Raw genomic sequence first — 22,994 nt, 5'->3', positions numbered from 1 at the left:
CCAAGATGCATTATACTGGAAGTGCAGACCTAATTATCTAAATTTTTTAACTTGTTCAATTGGTTTGCCTCCAATTGTCCATTTGAATGGTTTCCAAGTTTTGGAAAAGACAAGTATTTTTGATTTTTCATGGTTTAAAAGTAATTTATTAGTTATAAAATATGAAATACATCTATTTAGTGAATGCTTTAAGTCAACTTTGGAGCAGGACAACAGTATCATGTCGTCCGCATATAGTAGTAGAGGGACATAGATAGAGCCCAGTTCGGTGGCAAGGAAAATTGGCTATTGACTGTGAGGCATTTGTGAGTTATTTTACAGATAAGATCATGATGCTCCACCAAGACCTCTCAACCACAATTGAGACGGTAAGGGAACTGGAAGCCCCTTGTCCATCTTTCGGTCTGACACTGGACCACTTCAACTGACTCTCCTAGGAGGAAGCTGACAGGATCCTGGCAGTGGTGAGGCTCACTGCCTGCCTCCTCAATCCATGCCCTTCTTGGCTGGTGAAAGCCTGTGCGGAGGGCATTTGGGTTCCTCTGGGGGAAATCGTCAACTTGTCCCTTTCTACCAGGATTTTCCCAGGGGCTTTGAAGGAGGTGGTAGTTCATCTGCTACTGAAAAAAACCATCATTGGAACCTACAGTCCTGTTCAACTACCGCCCAGTGTCGAGCTTACCATTCCTGGGTAAGGTGGTTGAGAGGGCGGTGGCTGAACAACTCCAAGCTTTCCTGGATGATGCTTCCATCCTTGTTCCTTTCCAATCTGGCTTCCACCTCAGCCATGGGACAGAGATGGCTTTGGTCACCCTTAAGGATGATGTCCGTAGACATCTGGATCGAGGCAAGTCAGCGCTGCTGTTGCTTTTAGATCTAACAGCAGCATTTGACATGGCTATGACCTGCTGACCCACTGCCTCGCCAGCATAGGAGTTCGAGGGATCGCCTTGCAATGGCTTTCCTCATTTCTCCATGGTCGGGAACAGAGGATGGCACTTGGCAAGAGGGTCTCCCTGCTATACCTACTGGAATGTGGAGAGCTATTTAACACCTATATGTGCCCCCTCAGCCAGTTAGTCCAGAGGTATGAACTGGGTTGTCATCAATATGCAGATGACACCCAGCTCTATCTGTAATTGGATGGCCATCCATTTTCTGCCCCTGATAATTTGGCTGAGGTTTTGAAGGCCATGGCTGGGTTGTTGTGGCAGAGCTGGTTGTAGCTTAATCCATCGAAGACAGAGGTCTTGTACATGAAGGGGGGGGGAAATGAATATGGGTATTGTGCTCCTCACTCTGGAAGGGGAGCCTTTGGTGCCGGTCAAGAAAGTGAGGAGTCTGGGAGTAACACTGGATGCCTCTCTTTCTATGGAGGCCCAGGTTGCTGCAGTCGCCAGGTCTGCCTTTTTCCATCTTAGGCAGATTAGGTTACTGAGACTGTATCTCTTCTCTCAGGACTTAGCTACAGTGTCCCATGCAATGGTCACTTCCAGGCTTGATTACTGCAATTTGCTGTATGCAGGCTTACGCTTGATGCTGACCCAGAAATTACAACTGTTGCAAAATGCGGCAGTCACCTGCTGATTGTGACACCTGTGCGGGCTCATGTTCACCAGGTGCTCCGCCAACTGCATTGGCTACCGGTTGAGTTCCAGGTACGCTTCAAGGTGTTGGTAATAACCTTGGACCAACATATCTGAGGGACACCTCTTCCCGTATATGCCTTGAAGAGTTTTACGCTCTATGGACCAACATCTCCTGGTGGTCCCTGGCCCGAAAGACATTTGTCTTACCTGGTGGAACATGCTCCCCATTGAGATCAGGGCCCTGTGGGATCTTCTTCAATTCCACAGGCCTTGCAAGACAGAGCTGTTCCACCAGGCCTTTGGCTGAGGCAGCGGGCATCCACACATGGCCTCCCTGAGGGCTCTCTCATCCATTTATTAACAGCTGGCTATCACTCATTTCTTATAAACTGGCCAGGGAATTTCTCACAACCAACTAATTCTATTCTTGGGCTGTGACACCATTTTAATGTATACTGCTGTGTTTAAATTTTTTAATTATAGTTATGTATTGTTGGAATGTTGTTACCCACCCTGAGCCCGCTTGCGGGAAGGGCAGTCTATAAATATGAAAAATAAATAAATAAACAAACAAAATAGTCTGACTCTTGGGAAAGGGCAGGTCGATGCGGGTGGAAATCCTGTAATTGTGAGAGGATCCAACCTAGTGGGCTGGTCAGTAAAAGCCTGTTTATGCCTGAAAGTATTAAAGAAAATTCAAACTACTCTCTGAAGCCTTAACTAGTTTACATTAATGTGACTCAGCCAGGTTTCTCCTTTGTCTATCTGGAGACCTGTGCTGCTGATCTGTTCCTGAAAACCAATCTGTAAATAAATAATTTTTCTGTGTTGTTAATATACAATTCTTTCCTCAGTGATCACCATATTCTATTTGCTCACCACAAAACTTACCTCACAGCAGCCTATACACTTGCTACCTTTAGAACACCTGGTAACTGAGGGGGAGGTTTATAGTTTAAAACAAACCTGGTTCCCCAAAGATTGTAGGAAGATAAAAAAGGTCTGTCACTGTGGTCACATCATAGTAACACATCATTCAAATCTACCCAGTTCTCTGGGATCAACCCAATTATTCCGGGGCCTGTTTGATTTAGGATAACCTTATGGATGAAATGACACACAGCCAAGGAAACACAAAAAGTAATGCTCAACACATAAAGAAAAATGCCTTACAGAATTGGCTTGTTTCCTCGCTTGATTTATCAGTTCTTTGATTTGAGAGATGTTTTTCCCCAAGTTATCCTGAAGTTGTTTGATTGGTTTGAGTTTATCCATCAGCCGATCTGCTTCCTTTTCCAGATTTTTAACAGTGTAATCAGCATCAGCAACTTGGTGTGAAAAATAAAAATGGTATAAGAGATACTGCAAATGACAAAAACTGGAAAAAAAATCTTAGGTTGTTTTAAAAAATAAAACCAGAATAAAATATAATTTCAGCATCTATTTCAAAGTTTAGCTTAATGGCAACATAAAACATAAAAGCAAATGAGTAGAATTTAGGACAGAACTCTATATAAATAGCTATATGAGATTATAGTTTTGTCAGAGCTTGTCTGAAGTGCTGTACTACTAAAAAGCCAAAAGTTAAATGTTAGCATATGGAGAAAGAGGTCAAATATTGAGTACTTGGGTATGGAAAGGTCAGAGTTCAGGAGCAGTCTACCTTTTATATCTGTCTTACTGAAAACATTATTGATTAAAATGGTACTTCATTAATTTCATTAGTTGGTAAACCAAATAGCAGTGATTAGTCATGTGATTTTAAATCAGAAAGATAAAATAACGGCCTTGGCTAAAATGACTACAAGTTTGAAGTGTGACTGTGGTTACAGATGGTAAACACTGCAACTCATCTTCTGTCTTTCCCTCATTCATTAACTTAATAAGGACTTTATCATGGTTTTGAACTATACAGGGAAGTATGGTATGTCACACTTAAAGTGCGTTCCTGGGCGGAGGGGGGGGGAAGCACACAGAGAACCCAACAGCCACTACAGCAGCACAATCCAGAGATATGCCAGCATAGCAACTTTATGTGCCAGTGCTGAACGCTGGCATGGCACCACAGCATTCCCCACCAGAGTGCCACTGGTGCAACTCACTGGGCCAGAGGTGGGTGGGCCGAGGGGTGGTGACAGTCAGGTCTCTAAACTACTCCAGCCTCTGAACCCCTGGACCACCCTGAGCTGCAACTGTAGAGCCCAGCCACTCTGGGACCCTGTGATAGGGAGAGGCCAGTAGCTTGGTGCACATCCTTGCATCTTCACTACTGTTGGTCCTGTTCCTTCTCCAAGTGGGATCCCTCCTGTGTTCCTCCCATGTGCCACACAGCAGCTGGCTTCCAGAACCATCCATGACAGTGAGAGGATAGGCACAGCCCCGCCGAACTTCCCCTGCCCAGTCCCTGGTGTTCCCTCATTGGGCCATGCCATGACTTTCTCCACCAGGGTTGTGGAGCATCTTTACACCCTCACCCCTTCAAGATGGCTGTTGAGGCTGTTTTGGTTGTTCTCTGGATGCTGGGAATCTGGGACTCCCCGGGCAAGCAGTTGTGGATGGAATATCACAGTGGGTAGACTCTACATCCTCAGAAGGTGGGTGTGGTGGGGGATGTGAAGAGGTTGCCAGTGTGATGGTGCACTCTGGCCCGGCCCCAGATGCTGCAGCCAGTGCAGTATCCAGTGGGACTGGGGACTCATGCACTGCCTGGCCCCTGGGCCCACAACCAAAGAAGTGCATCTCCCCCAGCCTCTAATCTGTGTGGGTGGCCACTGAGAGGAAATGGCTGAATACCCAGTAAGAGTGGATGAATGCTGTGTTCCAGGGGTCAGCAGTGCTTGAAAAGATTCACAGTGGCTCAGGGAATGGATACTAGGCACCTTGAATGGCTGGTGACTGTTGCTAGAGACATCAACAGTCACACACATGGAGGAGGTGCTGGTGGACTTGTCGGAAGTAATCTGTGGCCTCGTGCCAGCCCCCATCCTTGTAGTCCCTCCTCCTGATCCACCAGTGGTGGCAGTGGGGGTTGCTCAGGGTGTCCACTGGGACCATAGTCAGCACTGTGGCCATGTTGCTGGGAGGCACCCTGCCACTGATACTTGAGCACCCATGGTCAGCCCCATGTTCCTTTTGATCTTTCTGTGCCACTTGCATGTGGGCTGTTCCCATTGCTTAACATGGGGCTTACTTCTGAGTGGACCTGGGTAAGATTGCTCCTGGTATGCAGGGTGTCAGGCCCTTCTCCTTTTTTTGTGCTGCTGCCTCTGTTTTCTGGCTGAGGCCTGTGCCTTTAAGAGGGGGCATTATGTGCCACAGGCAGTGTGCAGCCTACCCCTCCCCATCCGTCTTCTTCCATGCCTCAGGGCATGGGTCCCCGTGGCTGCCACCCTCTGGTTCATTGGTTTCCCTCTGTCTGTCATGGCTGTGTCATCACAGCCCTGTGATATCTTGTGAACATAACAGCACAGTTGCTGGGGACATTGCCACAATCTCATCCTGTGCGGTCATACTGTGAGGCTTTTGCTTGAACTCTGGGCAGTGCAAGTTTCCTTTAGGGAACAGACCAGCAGCTCTACTGTTCTATCTGCTTGCAGCCCCCTCCATCTGGATGGCCCTCAGGATTATGCTGACCGTTCTTCAGTAACTAAGAAGATCATCACATCTAAACATGACAAATGAAGCTTACACAAGGGTTGCCAACCCCCCCGGTTTGCCAGGGGTCCCCCCGTTTTTTGGGGGGGTTGTACCCACCGCCGGCCAGATGGCCAGTGGGGGAAGCCCCACCCCCAACACCCACAGCCACCCATCTCTCTCCCTTTAAGGGTGTGCAACCCGTGTTTCATCCCAAGCGCGAACTCTGCAAGCTTGCAGGGAAAAGCCAGCTTCATTCTTAAAAGGGAAATGCAGCTTCTCTTAAAGGGGAAACGCCGGCTGCCAGCTACTTTAAGTGCAGGGAACTGCTGTTTCTGGAGATCCAGCGCACGGCCGGGGGGGGGGGCAGCAGACATCCCCAACGTGATGTCATCACGTTGGGGATGCCCCACCCCTTCCAGGAACGCCCCCAAAGTCCCCCACTGGGGGTGAAAGATGGACTTGGCAACCCTAGCTTACACTAATGATTATGCTTGAACAATTAAAGTTCAGAGACCTTACTCCTAGTGAAGTTTCAAAAGGCTTGAATACTCTGTAAACGTCTAATGTTGAAGAATGCAAGCATTGTGTTTCTGGATCAAACACAGATAATTCTAGCAGCTCAGAAACAGGATTTTATATTGACTATCCCATTGTTTACGTCCAGCACCTGGTACTTATAGATAAAATGGAAAGTTCATTGAAATACCATATACACTGATAGCTATCTTCCATTAACATACCTATTTATTTTCAAAACACACCAAAGCTAGTGGTCACTATTACTATTTATGGACACAATTAATAATGCACTGAGTTAAGCAGCACTTCCTTCTGTTTGTCCTTTAATCTACTGCCAACCAATTTCATTGCAAGTTGCAAGCAGGGAATCAAGTAAATATGACAGATGTAACGAGACTTTATCACACTGTTGAAGTGAGTGGAATTTCCTGAGAATGTCTGCAGCTTTCTAAAGTTTCAATTGTATCTGACCTTTCCAATATGATGAAGATGTGCATCTTCTGCCATTTTCTACTCGTTTTCTGATGTGACTTTTAAATGTAAATGGACAGGTAATATCAATACCCTTCCTGATCTGATATCTGTTGCTTTCATTGGTACAGGTTGCTGTTAGTACCACTGAAGAAGCACTGTATAAATAGTTAGGTATTCTACTGCAACATCTTGCATGGGCACCATGCAAGTATATTTGAGAAAATGAATGAAGCATACAGAGGAAAAGTCTAAAAAGAATAATAAAATCAAAACCTTATACGTACTGATTTCTGTAGGCAAGTTTTGGAGATTAAAAAAAGAAGAAGAAAACCTTGTAAGATAGTAAGTTCAAAGACAAACAGCAACATAATTAAAAGGATTACTGGAAAAAAACATGGAGAAATATACTGACTACTACACATTGAGCTGATTTGACAAATGGAGTGTATTCCCCCCCCCCCAATTTGAGACACATACATTAGAGCACCCAGATAGATTACCACGAAACCTAGGTGAAAAAGTTAGTATCTGATCAACAATGTAAATGAACTTTAGCTACTGAATGCGGGAAAACCTCCCCTCTGGTGGTCTTTACTTCTTGTTACATTGGTTCAGTATAGAAGTAATATTTTCTGCTTCCTTTGCAATGGCACGAGGCCCTCCTTAGGCTGATTATCTTTGTTCCTGACCTCTTGGAGATCCAGTGTTGCTTCAGGTTACATAATTATTGACTCTAGAAATCTGCATGAGCTCAGCTGTGTTAAAATATGTACGTGGGAGTAAGTCTAATAGAACTCAATGGGATTTATAAATAGGTGTGTAAGGGCTAGATCAAGACTAAACCAGCAATTTCCTCCGATTCTCCCTTCAATGCTGCAGATCCCCTCATGCCATTCCTCGGGGTCCCTTAGTCCCCAGCAGCAGCATTTTGTGAAAATCCATAGACCTGCAGTGGCAAGGGGGATGGAGGGAAATGCTGTTCCAGTGATGTAAAAATATAGTCTGGATCAAACCCTAAATGTTTAGGGTTGTATCACAAGGCAGCCAACTGATACAACAGAATTGAAAGGCTTTCTGTTTTCTTTTTAATTTTATTTTTGAGTAAGAGTAAGTTTAAAACCTCCAAGCATGCTGATACTTTCTTGCTGAAAAGGAGACTAGGGAGGGATGCAAAATTTTGTGACTTGGATCCAGCGATGTGCAAGCAGAAACATGAATGGATTTCACACAGTTCTACTTGTGCAAGGCCTTGTGCAACACCTAGTGCTTTCCTCCCTATATATTATAATGCTGAGAACCTGGTTGTACAAGATCTTCCACACATGCAGAAATGCAAGTGGGGATACAGTAAGGTTGACTTAGTGACTGTCTTTTATCTTGTGTTTCTGCTTACACAAGAACTGTAGCATCAGCGGGAATTTTGAGTTGTGAATCAGAACTCTTTGACAGGACTTTAAAAGATACTTCATACATTTAAAAATACAAATGTTTCAAGAATTCTGCAACTGTACATAATATATGCACACTATTACATTTCCAAAAGTGGAATACAGAACTTCTAGGACAGCATTTCAGAGCACCTCTATGCAATACCTCTGGTTTATTGAGGATTATTGAATTTACTGCAATTTTAACTTTTTGCAGCACATAGAAGGGACTTTCAAAAGAATGGCTAGCCCTATATCGTTGTTATACTAAAAGTCACTAAAACTGTGCTAGAGACATTCTTGCTCAATTTTCCTATTTCCAAAATATTGCTACTTAGAGAACATATTAACTGAATCAGCATAAAACACATCCTGAATGTGGCTGTATTACCCAAGAGACTATAATACATCTTTGGCAACAAAAAGACAGCTTTATTACATTTTTCTCTTTTCCTTTCCCCTTTAAAGGTTAGCAGATACATTCATACAACAAAAGCTCACAATTATTTCCACTGTACTAGGAATGATTTTTTTGAAGGACTTTCCCATTTCTTAACTTCAGACACTTACAATGCAATCCTAAGCACTATTAGGTTGCAATGCTATAAACACTTTCCTGGGAATAAGCCCCACTGAATAAAATGGGGAGAGCTGCTCAGGATTCCTCACTCAGTTCTTCATAGTAATGAAAGCATGTTAAAAACTCACTGAATGGATTCTTTGAATATATTGGCAATTATGAGGTATACAAAGACTGTAGGATGAAGTAACACACACACAAAATTCGCTGGGATAGTCCCACATCTATATAGGAGAGGCAGTTGCAAATATTTCTGTTTTTCCCTGATACTTTAGTATATCATAGTATTTGCCCTGATATCCTATAAAATCATATCGTAGTAGTTCTCTTTCACTGCAAAAGAATGTGCCCAAAGACTCAAGAACAGATGGGAAAATAAAATCTCACTGTTTTTGGAGGGATCTTTCACGGCAGCATTTGTTTTGGTCACATCATCGGCAAGTTTTTTGTAGTTGTCTTTTACACCAAGGAGATTCTTGTTGAGATCTCTGATCCTGTCCAATACATCATTTGCAGTGTCATTAGCTTGCTTGGCTTTGTCTTTGACTGCTTGCACCTTGGCTGCCGTATCTGCAGGCAGAAGGGGGGAAATGAGAATGACAGAACAGAACAGCTTGCCCTGTATTGTATGCATGCAAGCCCATCATGGTTGGAATCTGTTATGCTCAACAACAACATTACACTGTGGGAAGAGCTCTTTTATTTTGAATGGAGCTTTACGTAGTTAAGGATAGCAAAATTCTTGATGAGATAGGGTAGTCTACCTAAAAATAAATATAGACTCTGTTGTCACTATTTCAGACTATATTCATCAGATCCATCATCATGGAACTTGTTAGTGATAAGAAAAGCCATCAGATCAGTAGATGTGTGCCATCAGCAGAACATCCTAAGTACAACTATATCCTATTAAATCCACTGAAATCATTTGGCTTAGAATGGTATAATTCTGCTTAGAATGGCATTATCAATATTGTAAGGAAAAGTCTTCAGAAGAAATGTATTATTAATTTTGTGAAATCTGAAGAATACAAAAACTTATTACTTGCACTTGGGAAAAAAAAAAACTGGCAAGAATTATGACCAAAGTTCAAACTTTCACATTATATAAAAAAATATGAGAATTAAGAATACAAAAACTTATTACTTGCACTTGAAAAAAAAAACCTGGCAAGAATTATGACCGAAGTTCAAACTTTCACATTATATATATAAAAAAATGAGAATGGTATTTTCCTGGAAGTCAGCTTCTGGGCATGGTTTTGTTCTGTTAGAAAAGTCCCCCAACCCTCTGTCACCTGCATTGGCAAAGGGAAGAGCACAGATGCTTATGAGATGGTTTAATTAGACCACGACTTTGTTGAATCAGAGAAATCTGTGATCCAGCACAATTTGGCACAGTGAAGCTATGATGCAAAGCTTTATCTAACTATGTTCTTCTCTTTCCCCCTCATTTAATGCCATAGAGAATCGTTCTTTCCCACTAAGAAGTACAGCAACACTTCTGTGATGTTGGGCCAGTTTGTCCCATATGGATAAAACACTGACATCAAAGCTTGACTGCTATTTATATCCTTTGGATGTAAAGTCTCTCAGTCAGTTTCAGTCCCTTACATGAAGGGATGGTTGATATTTCCATGGAAATGATGACTTCTGCCTAACTAGATCACTCTCTCTTCTCTCTGAATATCTCTCGCAGTACTAGCCTTCTACAGTAACAGAAAGTAAATGCACTTTGGGGAAATGTTAAAACCTTGGACATGATGGATTGGCTGGCAGGCAAGCAGTATGTTATCTTTCATTCCTGGGGAAAAAATTAACTTCTAGAACGGGTCTTCTAAGAATGACAAGAAAGAGACAGCTCCTGCCAAGCCAAGGGGGGGGGGGAATGAATATAAAGTATTCCTTCTGCTGTGGCACACAACTCAGCAGCATCATTAAAGAGCTAAAACAGCTGAGAACCTACAGGATAGAGAGGCACACAGAAAAAGTATGATATGTATTCATATTTTTCAGAAGATTAAGAAAGATAAAGCCCAGAAATTTAGCTGTATTCATTTGCACTGAGCTGAAACTGTCCCCTGACTCTGTGGCCCTGTTCACAGACAGTAGAAAGAAAACTCCTTTTGGTGATACTTTGCTGGGGTCTGAATAAGAATTAAATGTTTGTCCACTGTGCATGGAAAGGGAGTGCATACCAGCATTATTGAGACAACAGAACAACATGGTTATCCGATTATGTTCAACTGTGTGAGATGGAAATAAAATTATCACAGTACAACAAAGAAAGACAGGCAGAATCACCTATTGGGTTACCTAGGCAACACTGGGATGCATTCCCTGCCCCCAGTAGGGGTTTCATTTACTTCAGTTACTCTGACATGAATCAAATCTCACTGGTGGCATGACTTGATCTCCCTGCAAAGCTTATCCTTGACTGGATCCCACATGTACTGTAGTAGTACTAAGTAAATTTGACATGTACTGATGACCATACAGTGAAGAAAAAGAGAAGAAAAAAAATAAGGAGCAGCAGAAAGAAAGAATACTATGGCTACAAATAGACATAACAATGAAAATAAGATACATTTGGGTTTTGTTGTCCCAATTTCCTCTTTCACACTGAAAAACTTTGTAGAAAGGTGGTACTACTTACCATTAGGAATTGCTGACAGTTTCCCCAATGTGTCATTCAAAGCTCTCAGGAGATCAGAGTTCTTTTCCTCAGCATCTTTCAACCTATTCTGCATACCTTTTAGATTATCCGCATTTTCTACAAAGAGTACACAAATCAAAGGCTTATTTTTTAATGTACTGAAACCTGTGGTCATTTAACAAGTACAATGTAAAATTATTAACATGTGAAATGGTAACATGATGTATTCTACAGAGGCATCTTTCTTATTATATGTGCACTATATACAGCTCCTCTGCATTGTTCTGCTCATATGCCATCACATTTATAATCTATTCTTTTACAAAAGAGCTCAGGCATATATGAAAGTTATCTCATTTTAGCTCGACAATGACATTTTCAGGAAGTTTATTCATCCATTTATTTAAAGGAGCACAGGACAAGGTACATGCTTCTGCTCCTTTCCATCTTATCTTTACAATATCCTTGTGTGCTGGATTTAGCTAAAAGAAAATGACTGGACCAAGGCTACGCAGAGAGTTACATGGAATGAGGGATTTGAACCTGGCTGTCCACAGTATAGACCAACAATCTAACTACTGTACCACACTGGTCCAAAGGCTGGATAGAGATGAAAACTATTATTAGTATGTAATCAGTGGATAAATGATTAAATTTATTACATTAGGCATTATATCATCCGAAATAAGGACAGCTTTTCACTCCAGTCACTTCTATTAATATGTACATAGGAACAAATATAACACTAGCAGTAAAAAAAAAATCAATCACATCTTCTGAAATTCTAGTCAAGGACTTCCATGATGTCAAAACTCATAATTTTCTCAACATCAATATAATGGAATACCCGGGACTGATAAAACTGTTAACGCCATTATTTTTCAAGTAATGTCCAAAATTCAAGAGGAATATAAAGCTGCACAAAGGGAAGACTTAGTGAACAAACCAGTGCCCATGGGGAAACAGAACAGAAAACCCAGGAAGGGTGCCTTGACATAACTTGCCCCAATCAAGAGATAAAATTGTTCAGTTTCTTGGTTCTTGATATTGTGGTTTCTTTCAACGGTGTGCGCACGAAGAAAGAGGATCAATGAGCTCGGATATAGAGCAGGGTCACAATTAGAGTATTTTGCTTATTATCATAAGATTTAATTGATCTATGACAGCTGCTACAGATGAAATGCCTTCAAAAAGACTATGAATTCATGTTAACTCTAACATGGCCAACATCTGTGACAATACTGGCAATTTATTTTGACACATGCACACAAACAGAAATTATGTTAAGTAAACAAATACTGATTTTAAGGGAAAACTCATCTGTACATAAAATAATAGACTAATATCAGATTAAAATGAAAAACTGTTACAAATCACAAGGAAAGTAATATAATATTCAATAAGCTACTGAAAGAATTGATGTCCTCCTTTATATATGATTCAATATTCCTTTCAAGATATTTTGCATAACACTGATGCTTTTGCAAGATGACACACTCCATAAATGTTTTCTTTGAGAATGAATGAAGATACGTTACAATTTAGATTTGTGGATATTTACAATACATAAGTCAAAAATAAGGAGTACAGTTTGGCAAGGAAAATGCTGATTAGTGATGAAACATCATTTCAGAAACATTTTTTATTAGTTATCCATATTAGTATGAAATGTGCTGCAGAACAAGGAAGAGGAAATTTGTAGAAACAAGGCTTACAAACTAAAGCACAAAAGTGATGGCAAAATTTGAAAAATGGCCCAAGGATCACCAAGGCAGACACCTAAACATTTGATGTCATGAGTTATATGAAAAGACCTGCCTGAAGTTATCAAGAAGGCCCTCGTGCTTCTGTCATTTGCAGAATATACAAAACAGAAATTCTCAGGAGGGCATTCTTATGAAGGGGTCAGAACTGTAATACAATGTACCAGCTCAGGTCATTCTAGTATCACATTGCAATGTTCATTGTACATATCCCCCCATGTTATTGCACGAAATGCCTTATTTATGTATTTATTTAAAACATTTCTATATAAACACACTGTCAGGGAGGAGAGCTAATATAAATTAGTGAGGGAACACTAAACAGCACAAAACCGTCTCCATCTGCTGGCAGACGACAACAATACATCTTTGGGGTAGGGCGGGATATAAATCCAAACATAAATAAAAAAATAAAAATAAAATAAATAAGAGACATACAAATATCCTTGGAGAGGGTTTTCCAAAATTTTAGTGCCACAAATTAAGTACTTTTTGCAGGTTCCCACTCATCTAGCCCCTGATGGCAGAGGCACCCAAAGCAGGTCCTCTGGAGATTATTTGAGTGGTCAGGTTAGTTTATATGGGAGTTAACAGTCCTTAAGGTGTGCTGGCTTGAAGCCGTATAAGGCTTTATGTTAACACCAGCACTGTGAATTGGTCCTGGTAGCAAAATGGTAGCCAGTGTAGATGGAACAAGACTAGTGTGATATGGTCCCTATGACACATGGCAGTCATCATATTGGCTGCAGCATTCCATACCAACTGCAGCTTCTGGACAATATTCAAGAGCAACCCCACGTAGAGCACACTACAGTAACCTAATCTAGATGTTATCAGGACATGAAGCACAGTGACCAGATCCTTCCTGCCCAGGAAGGGCTGCAGCTTGGCTTCATCATGGTATGTTAAACTGTAGACAGTTTTGTTGCCTCAGACTAGGGGTCCCCAACATGGTGCCCATGGTGCCATGACCCCACAGGTACTTCCCTTGGCAGTCAACAAGATTTTTAGAAAGTGGGCAGGGCAACTGTAAGGCAGAGCTTGTTATTGGCTATCCTCATTCAAACGAAAGCTTCAAACAGCTTCAGCCACTGGAGGATCAGGAAGACTGGTAAACACCTGTACTTGTGGTTCTCTTCCCTCTTCAGGCTTTCCTTCTTTTTATTCCATTTTCTCCCTCCTCCCTTTGGCTTTCCTTAATGTATTTCTATTCTCCTTTTGTGATTCTTTTGCAAAACAAACTCTCAGTTTCATCTACAAGTTGAACTTTCAAGATCTGCAGTTTTCAGTGGATGTTTTGACAACATGTCTGCAACTACAAGTGTTTTTCCTGGTCTATATTCTGCTGGGTGGTGATGGTGTTAGATGCTGGTGTTTTATTGCACCAAGCAAATTAGTAATCTTTGGCACTTTATTTGTACCTGATTCAGTTTAGCAGTGGTACCAAAGGTTTATGGTCTGTATAAAACTGGAATGACTCCAGACCATAAAGATAATTTGAAAATCTTTCACATGCCCAAATGGCTGCCAAGCACTCCTCTATTTGGGCATAATGGGTCTCTGGGTCTGTTAGCGTCCTCAAACAAAATGTCACAGGTTTCAACTCTCTCATACTCCTAGAGTAGCAGTTCTCCTAATCCATAGTTTCTAGCATCAGAACTAATGAAATGCTAGTACTATGTCAAAAGTTGCTTTAACTTCAGGAAGGCTGAGTCTTGTTTTGAGTCTCAGCGCCAAATGATGTCTGCTTTTGTTCTGTGGGTGCAATACCTCTGCCAAGTTTGGGAAAAAAATCTGTCCCGATTATTTATTTATTTCATTAAACTCATAGCATGTCCTGCTCACATTGTAGGCTCAGGGTGGGTAACAACATATATGTATCTGAAATTAATGCAGATTTACAATTTTAAAAACAAATTACAATCATAAATTTAAAATCCATAAATTGACCATTACCCAAAACCTTTTCAATTCTGTAGTGGATCTTGGATGTAGGTGTCAATTTCTGAGATGGCCTCTACCTTCTTTGGGTCAGGACATAGCCCATGCTCATCTATGTGATGTCCAAGGTAGGTAAATTCTGTCTGGCATAGGAGAAATTCCTTTCATTCCGTTTTAAGCCTATTGTTCTAATAGTGGCTAGGACCTTGTTTAGCCTTTCATCGTGTTCTTCCTCAGTGCAGCCGTATGCCAGAATGCCATCTATAAACACAGATGGACCTTCTAGGTATTGGCATAGTTCTACCATTGCCTTTTGAAACAATACCAGGTGCTAGAAATTCCAAAAAGTAATCTGTGGAAAAAATATCTCTCAAATGGCCTAATGAACGTGGTTAGTTTAGCACTATCTGGACCCAACTGGATCTGCTAGAATTCCCTGGCGATATCCAGCAAGGAAAACATGCAGGCAACTGCTAGTCATGGAAGGAGATCATCCATAAGTAGTTAGAATGTAGCTCTCTCTTTGTACTGCATGTACACTGCCACCCTTTTTTGGTACTGGCACCATGGAGGTACATGAGTCCATAGGTTCTGTAACTGGCTATATAACACCACATTTGACCATCCTATCAAGTTCTACTTTTATTTTCAGGAGTAAAGGTGTTGCTATTGCTCTGGCTGTGCAGATGGAACAGAGCACAGCCACTTCTTTGAGCCATGTATGTGTGTGTGTGCGTGCTCACGCACATGCAGTCTTCAAGATTCCTATCTTGTTATGAGGCTCCACAGAGAGCTCTTCTAGGAAGTGCACCAAGCCCATTGCAATGGCAGTACTGCGACTCAGTACATTATTAGTCTGGGCACAAAGCTCATATACTCTAAACTCATTATCTTTTTGTTTGTATTGGATATGAGCCTGGAAATACCTGCACAGTTTAAATTGTGTCTTCCAGTCCTGGAGAGGATTGCAGATGTCTGACAGAGACTGGGTGGGTCACCAAAACAGCCAAGGCTTTTTTTCTGTGGGAATGCGCCGGAACAGAGTTCCGGAACCTCTTCAACAAAATTCTTTTAAACTTCATGAGTTTTCAGTACACAGATTGAAAACTTCATTTCCCTCGTGAGAGTTCTGGTACCTCTTTCTCCAGGGGGAAAAAAAAGCCCTGGAAACGGCTATAGACAGACTCTGGGATTATGCTTACATCAGTTCCAGTGTCAATTTTGAATTTCACTGGGAGGCCATTAATCTGCAGTGAAAGCTCCCATGGGTCAAAGGGATTGTTGAGGCAACTACTTGGTCTTAGAAAGACCTGGTCACTGGTATTATCTTGTTTTACTGTCTCTTGCACCCTTTGACTATGACAGACCATTGCAAAGTGTCCTGTCTTCTATTTGTGGCACTCAGAAGTCTTCACTGGACATTCTGTTCTCTCTGCATGCCATTTCCCACAGGATATACATTTAGTGTCCTGATTTTGGGTGTTGAAAGATTGATTTTGTGGTTGTTGGTGGGATCTCTGGGCTGGCTGTGTCTTTGTCCCTTGGAGACAAATGTTTGGAGAATAGTGGCCTCTCTCTCTCTCTCTTTGCTTTCTCCTGGTATCCTTTTAAGGGTCCCCGGTCATGGACTTGGGTTTTTATCACTTTTGAATTTCTTATGATTTGTATTGCTGTTCCCAGTGTAAATTTACTTTCCATCTGCAATTTCTGGGATAAATATCTGTCTAAAAGGCCCCCTTTGAATCTATTCCTAATAGTATCATTTTTCTAGCCTTCAAACTCACAGGCATCTGCTTATTCATGTAGCCATCATATGTATCAGGCCCGTAGCTAGCACGGGGCAGGAGGGGAACACTCGGGCAGCATGATTAAGTGCATTTTGGCGTGTTTTGGCTCTAAGCACATTTTGACTCCTCATTCCCACAGACAAGGCCTGAGTCCAGCCAGATGCCCAGGAGATGGCTACAAAAACTGCAGATCTGCTGCTTTACCTCATCCCTCTCCTGGGTTAGTTGCTAGGATGCCACTTGCTGGGACACTGGGAGGAGGAGCTGGGAGGAGAAGTGCGGTGTCCGAATGGGTCTGGGTCCAGCCAGTGCCTGGCCTGGAAGCTCTGAAGGGAGTTGGGGAATGAATACACTCACCATTAAGAAATAGTAAGTGGCCCCAGGATCTTGAGAACACCACATGAATTTTGCTCCCAAGTTCATTCTTTCGGCTAACACTCAATGGGCAGGCTCAAGCAGGGGTTTAGTAGCACTTTAGAGAGGAACAAAGGTAGCCTCCCAGGCACCCCCAGGTTGAATGTTGCTGCTACAGATTGTGGTGGCTGCCCATCTTTAAGAATCTTAATGGCCAGAGACTCTGGGCTTTTTAGAGCTGCATCGCTGGCAGACATAACTGGCATGAAACCATCCCAGCTATTGCTGCATCATCGCTCTGTGGGGAATATCCGAGGAGGTGAGGGGCATTGAAAATTTAGGAGGGGGCATCACTCTGAATGCCCAACGCTATGTCCTTCGTATGTATGCCTGTGCTGCTTCCCCTAGTTTCTGGTTTTGTTAGTGAAAGTAGGCCCTTTCATGGATGAGGTTCTTCTTGGGCACAAAATTGTCATTGAATTTTCTTCAGGACTAAGAGATATTTATTCTTGTCCCCTTCATCAGTAAATACAAATGAGTTAAATATCTGCTCTGTTTGTGGGACCATGGCATGAATTAGGGCGCATACATGAATATCTTCCACTTCTGCCTTCCGTTTTGTAGCACTCCTGTATCCAGGGAAGCACTGTTTCCAGTCAGGCCACCACAAAGGCCCACTAGAGTCTAAAGCATCTAGTGGAGAAAACTTTGCCATGCTAGGTCTTGTTTTCTTTTTGTGTGTGTGTTCTTTGATTGACAGCTCAAGAGGACCCTTCTGACACACTACAATCTCTTCATAATATGGTTGTCAGCCTCCAGGTAGGACCTGGAGATCTGCTGGAATCAGGGCTTTTTTCCCCTGGGGAAATGTGCCAGAACAGAGTTCTGGAACCCCTTCAACAAAATTCTTTTAAAAATGTTTAAAAGTTCATGAGTTTTCAGTATACAGATAGAAAACTTCACATCCTTCTTCAGAGTTCCAGGGGGGGAGTCCTGGCTGGAATTATAATTGCTCTCCAGAGAAGATGGCTTCTTTGAAGGGTGGACTCTGCTGAGGTCCCTCCCCTTCCCAAACTCCACCATTCAGGCTTTCTTTCTCACTGGGTTCCTTTCCTGTGTCGTTTTTGCTTTCTCCACACTTCCTGTTAGGAGTTCCTTCCCCTCTTCCTTGATCCTACTAGAGGTTCACCCTTCAATACAAGAACAATGTAAGCCACTTTGGTCCCCCTTGGGAATAGGTGGCATAAGAAGTAAGTAAATAAATTTGTTAGCCCCAGAATATTCCTGACTGAACTGCAAAATGGCTTCTGTGTAAAAGAAACAACTCCTTTGCCAAATGTTGAGATAAGATGAGGCTTACTCCTGAAATATTTGCTACAAAAAATAAAAATTAATGGGAAAACGCTGACATTTTTATATGCATTTTCTGAAAGTGGAAGTAAATATTTTCTTATAATTTGACAAAGAATGATAAAATATAGTGTTAAAATAAGTTACAGCATATATGTGTTTAAAAGCAAAACAAGATGGCAGGAGACCTGATCACACATCCCCTGCATATTTTTACATGTCAAAGGATACAGTAAAGGGCAAACTGGATCTGGGCCATGGTTCTGGAGAGAACAGGGGGTATAAATCCTCCTGTGCCATTTTCCTTATCTAAACTGCTCCTTCTGAACTGGTTTGTGACATGTGGCAAACAAGCAGGCATCACAAGTGAACCTCATTCTCCTACATTTGAGAAAGAACCTTTGGGGGTGCAATTTAAATCAGGAGAAACTTCCCCAGGTGCCACAAACCCAAACTGATTTGCCATTCCTTTCTCTAGTTAGATCTTCAAATCTCTACTAGAAAAATGAATTAGGGCAAACAGGTGCAGGAGTAACAACACTTCCAAATGGTTGCATATGGGATGCAGGTGTAAACAGATGGGAGGGTTTTGCCCAGTCTAGTAGTATAAACGACAGTAGTGTCTTGTAGAACTGAATATTTTTACAAGGAGTTTTAATCAGAGTTGTTCTACAATACCACTTTTCAAATATAATTTCAAAGTCTGTCTGTCTGTCTCTTTTTGGGGGGGGGAGAATGTAGAACATATAAAATGCCTTTAAAAATAGCCCTCATAATAGATACATTTCCCATGGTTATTTCAGTACGTCTGCCCAATGTCTGTTTTGCTGACTGCTTCCCTCCTGTGCAGCTTTTCCCAATTATACCAATTATTCCATTCTTATATTTCAAAATCACCTTGCTTTGAAATGTTTCTAGCTTTGTAACCATAGAACCAGACTATTTTTTATGACTTTTAATAAGTTTAATCTCTGTGGATCTTCCAATTTTCAATATTCAAATTCCATCTGTTTAATATTTTCCCTCTTAATATCTCAGACACATTTTAATTGTTTTCTAAATATTAGAGAGAAAAAACACAAAATAAATTTCCTAAGGGACTCCTATGCATAATAGAGGATGGAATCTTCTAAATTCTCTATTAATATTTAAAGAAATTGTTCAGTTCCACTGGTGATAAACATTTTGAAAAGCTACATTTTGAAATCACCTGTAGTGAAACTAAACCCAAAGAGTATTTATTTTAATCACTGCTCTTTAGATAGAGCACATAATCCAAAGTGCTTTGTTTGAATTCTTTTTACATGCAGCAGAAATGCTTTTCCTTAATTTTACAAAAAATAAAATCTATTTCTCATGTATTTTGTTGGAATACTAAACATGGAATCTGTAAGGAAGCAATTAACCACAAATAAGGACCTTAATGCAGTTAGATAAAGTAGAACACAGCACACAATACTCAGCTTGTGTACCATTTAAGAAATAAGTATGAAGAATTGATGTGTTCATTCCAGGTGATTGTCAGATATGCTGCCATGGGGGTTGGGGAGCTCGGTCTGTGTCTGGTTAATTGCTACTGCATTCCTTTCTGTGCTTTTCCTGCTTTGTCTAGCTCAGGAGGATCTGCTCGCCATTTCCCCCGAGTATCGGGATTTAGCTAGGGTGTTCGAGGAGGCGGTGGTGGATGAACTCCCCCTGCATAGACATTCAGACTGTAGCATTGAACTGTTGCCGGGGCAGAAACTACCCAAGGGGCGCATTTATGCAATGGGACCGTCTGAAAAGGAGGAACTGCGCAAGTTCATTGACAAGAACTTAGCCCGTGGGTTCATCCGACTGGCCTCGTCCCCGTTCCCAAAGAAAAAGGATGTGGGGCTGCGACTGCACGGATTACCGGGGCTTAAATGCAGTGTCTTCCACTAATGCCTATCCCATGCCGTTGATTAAAGACTTGCTCGCTGAAGCGGCAAAAGGAAAAATCTTCTCCAAGCTGGACCTTCGAGATGCCTACTTTCAGGTGTGCATCAGGGAAGGGGATGAGCATAAAGACCGCATTCAACACCCCCCCCTGGCCAGTTCAAGTATCAGGTGATGCCCTTCGGCCTTCAGGGGCCCCCGGGGGTCTTCATGAACCTGATCAATGAAGTGTTGCACAAGCACTTATTCAAGGGGGCGCTTGTTTACCTAGATGATATATTGCTGTACTTCCCCGACCTACCTTCACACGTGAAATTGGTGAGGGAGGTCTTAACCACGTTGCACAAGCACAAACTGTTTGCTAAGCTGTCAAAATGTGAATTTCACAAAACGCACATTGATTCCTTGGGATATCGGATCTCTGACCGGGGCCTAGAGATGGACCCGGGGAAAGTTCGTGATGGAGGTGCCCTGAACCCGACGACAGCTCCAAGCCTTCCTCGGTTTTGCGAACGTCTACAGAACCTTTTAAACCAATTTTGCCCAGGTCAGCTTACCCCTAACAGATCTGCTAAAAACTAAGGGGAGGAAGAAGCTGATTTTAGAGAGGGCAGTATGTCAGCTATGCTGCCATGGGGGTTGGGGAGCTCAGTCTGTGCCTGGTTAATTGCTACTGCATTCCTTTCTGTGCTTTTCCTGCTTTGCGCCAAAATGCTTATCTATACAGATGTGCAGGAGGGAGATGTATTGTCTGGGTTTTCCCTAGGTGCCGTGGGAGAGTGTTGGTTCTCAGCTTTAGCTAACTAATGGTCTCCAAGCTTTATCTCGCGCGCAGGATGGTGCCTAATTGGCCACTGCACTGGGGGTGTGTGCATACGAATAACCTATATCCTATTATGCCCATTGGGCCACCGCCATTCTTAACAGTGCTTATGTTACTGCATCTATAGCTCTGCAATAAAAGTATTACTGTTCCTGAATGCGTGTACTTTGTTATTGGCTGTGGGTTCTGACAGTGATGCACCTCTGCTTGAGTCCGAACTCTTTTGAGTCCCAACAGCGGAATAATGAATAAAGTGGTCAGAAGAATGAGGGGAAGGCAAGAACCTGCCAATGCACAAAGAATACTTGTTCTCTTGGAATTCTAAGGGAGGCCCACCAACAAGAAAGCAGGTCAGGAATGATGATGTCATTTTGTACTGTATATTACTGCCCCCCCCAATGTGTATATTATCCACACACACACACCCTGTAAGAAACTGAGGGGACTGTTAAAGGCAGTTGAGATAATAGGAAGAAAAAAAGAACAGATTACAGCTTCTACTTTTAATATACTTCCTTAAGAATAGTCAAATTGATAGAGCCACCTCTGGAGATTACCGTAATTTAGCGAGTATCATGAGATTTGCCCTCATTTTAAGTCAAGCCACTCTTTCTTTCTTTCCATGCCATACATTTTCAAGGAATGGTCAAGGTATGGTAACAGTCTATCCTTTTGCAGAGCACATGATATCCTAAATGGGATGGCCTTTGGTAACCCATGAGATTTCTCTGATGCAGACATCTCTGTCCAGGTCCAATTCATTGATAGGGAAACAGAGGCAGAAACCGATAGGCTTTTTTTAAAGCTTCAAAACTAAGGGTTTTTGTTTTTGTTTAAAAAAAGAGAACATGCTAAAGGTATAACAGAATCACAGAAGATATTATAAATAACAATTTGGAACTACCACTCAGAAATCTGATATTTGTTGTTGTTTATGAACTCTCATATAAATTGAGAATGACCTGTATAACCAAAATTTTTCAGGACTCTCTTCTAATTATATACTCTAGTGACACTAATTTACTGTGAAAAGTGCTTCCATTTTGCTGATATCGAATATTTTTGTAACTGTTAAGCAAACTAGAGCAAAAGCTTATGGGACTTTATCTAAATACAAATATAATGACCCCAAAACAGAGTTAAATACATTATCACAAAATAAAGGGATAGAGAAAAAAACATACTTTTACGTTTGGACCAGTTTAATGAAACTTCTGCATTTCAAGAGAGCACTAATGGAAGATTTGTCTCCACTTACCGTGAAGCTTCCTTCTCGGTGGTCCAGAGTGGAACAGTCCTTTGGACTCCAAACTCCTGGGTTAGCTCCTCCCTCCTCCGAAGGCAGGGCTGGCAGACTCTTGAGGCACAGAGAGGGAGGGGCTTGTCCCTCAGATTCCCAGTCAAACTCCAAGCCCCTGTCCCCAAACTGTGAAAAATAACTGACAAGAACCACTCCCAATGGGGAAGCTACTCTGACAATAACAATATACAGAATAACAATATGACAGTCAGTAAGGAACGGGGAACCAACCCCTAATCCCCTAGAACTCCCCACGGCTGTCACACCCCTATACAGTGAGGAAGCGGACCCCAAAGAACAAAAATGGGCGAGAAGGACTGCTCCATTCTGGACCACCGAGAAGGAAGCTTCACGGTAAGTGGAGACAAATCTTCCATTCTCCGGTGGTCCAGGAGTGGAGCAGTCCTTTGGACTCCAAACTCCTGGGACATATCAAAGCAATGCCCTCCAGGGTGAGTCCGTTCTGCTTCCCCACTCACAGGGTGTGCTGCAGCACTCTACGGCCAAAGGCCGCCTCTGCAGATGCCAACTTGTCAATCTTGTAGTGTCTAGTAAAGGAATGAACAGACTTCCAAGTTGCCCCTTTACACACTGTATCCAGTGTGGGAAAAGCCCTATAAGTTGCTGAAGTGGCCATACCTCTGAGAGAATGTGCCGTTACTCCCTGAGGGGGTTCCAGCCCCCCAGCCTGGTATGCTAAAAAGATACAACCCCGTATCCATCTACTTAAGGAGGAAGGAGAAACGTTCCTTCCCATGGCCGATTTCCTAAAAGAAACAAAGCATCAGTCACACGCATGGACTTGGTTCGAGCCAAGTAAAAACTGAGCGCTCTCCTCACATCCAAACGATGCCACACTCTTTACCTATCTGATTTAG

At 42.1% G+C, this 22,994-nt stretch overlaps 1 protein-coding gene across 1 annotated transcript in view; it reads right to left on the bottom strand.

Moving 5' to 3' along the window:
• The window catches only part of LAMA2 (laminin subunit alpha 2), a 755,002-nt gene that overhangs the window by 92,035 nt on the left and 639,973 nt on the right, over positions 1-22,994 (bottom strand). Inside the window, exons 42-45 of the mRNA XM_015416769.1 lie at positions 10,882-10,998; positions 8,613-8,795; positions 6,503-6,508; positions 2,763-2,917 (exon numbers count right to left, since the gene is read on the bottom strand). Of these exons, the coding sequence (XP_015272255.1) occupies positions 2,763-2,917; positions 6,503-6,508; positions 8,613-8,795; positions 10,882-10,998 (461 nt within the window). The remainder of the gene's footprint in view (positions 1-2,762; positions 2,918-6,502; positions 6,509-8,612; positions 8,796-10,881; positions 10,999-22,994) is intronic.

The sequence above is a fragment of the Gekko japonicus genome, unplaced genomic scaffold (assembly GCF_001447785.1).
Source record: "Gekko japonicus isolate JY-2015 unplaced genomic scaffold, Gekko_japonicus_V1.1 scaffold92, whole genome shotgun sequence".
In the NCBI taxonomy this organism is placed as follows: domain Eukaryota; kingdom Metazoa; phylum Chordata; class Lepidosauria; order Squamata; family Gekkonidae; genus Gekko; species Gekko japonicus.
Note: the sequence above shows the minus strand (reverse complement) of the source record. Positions and strands in the feature narration are given on the sequence as shown.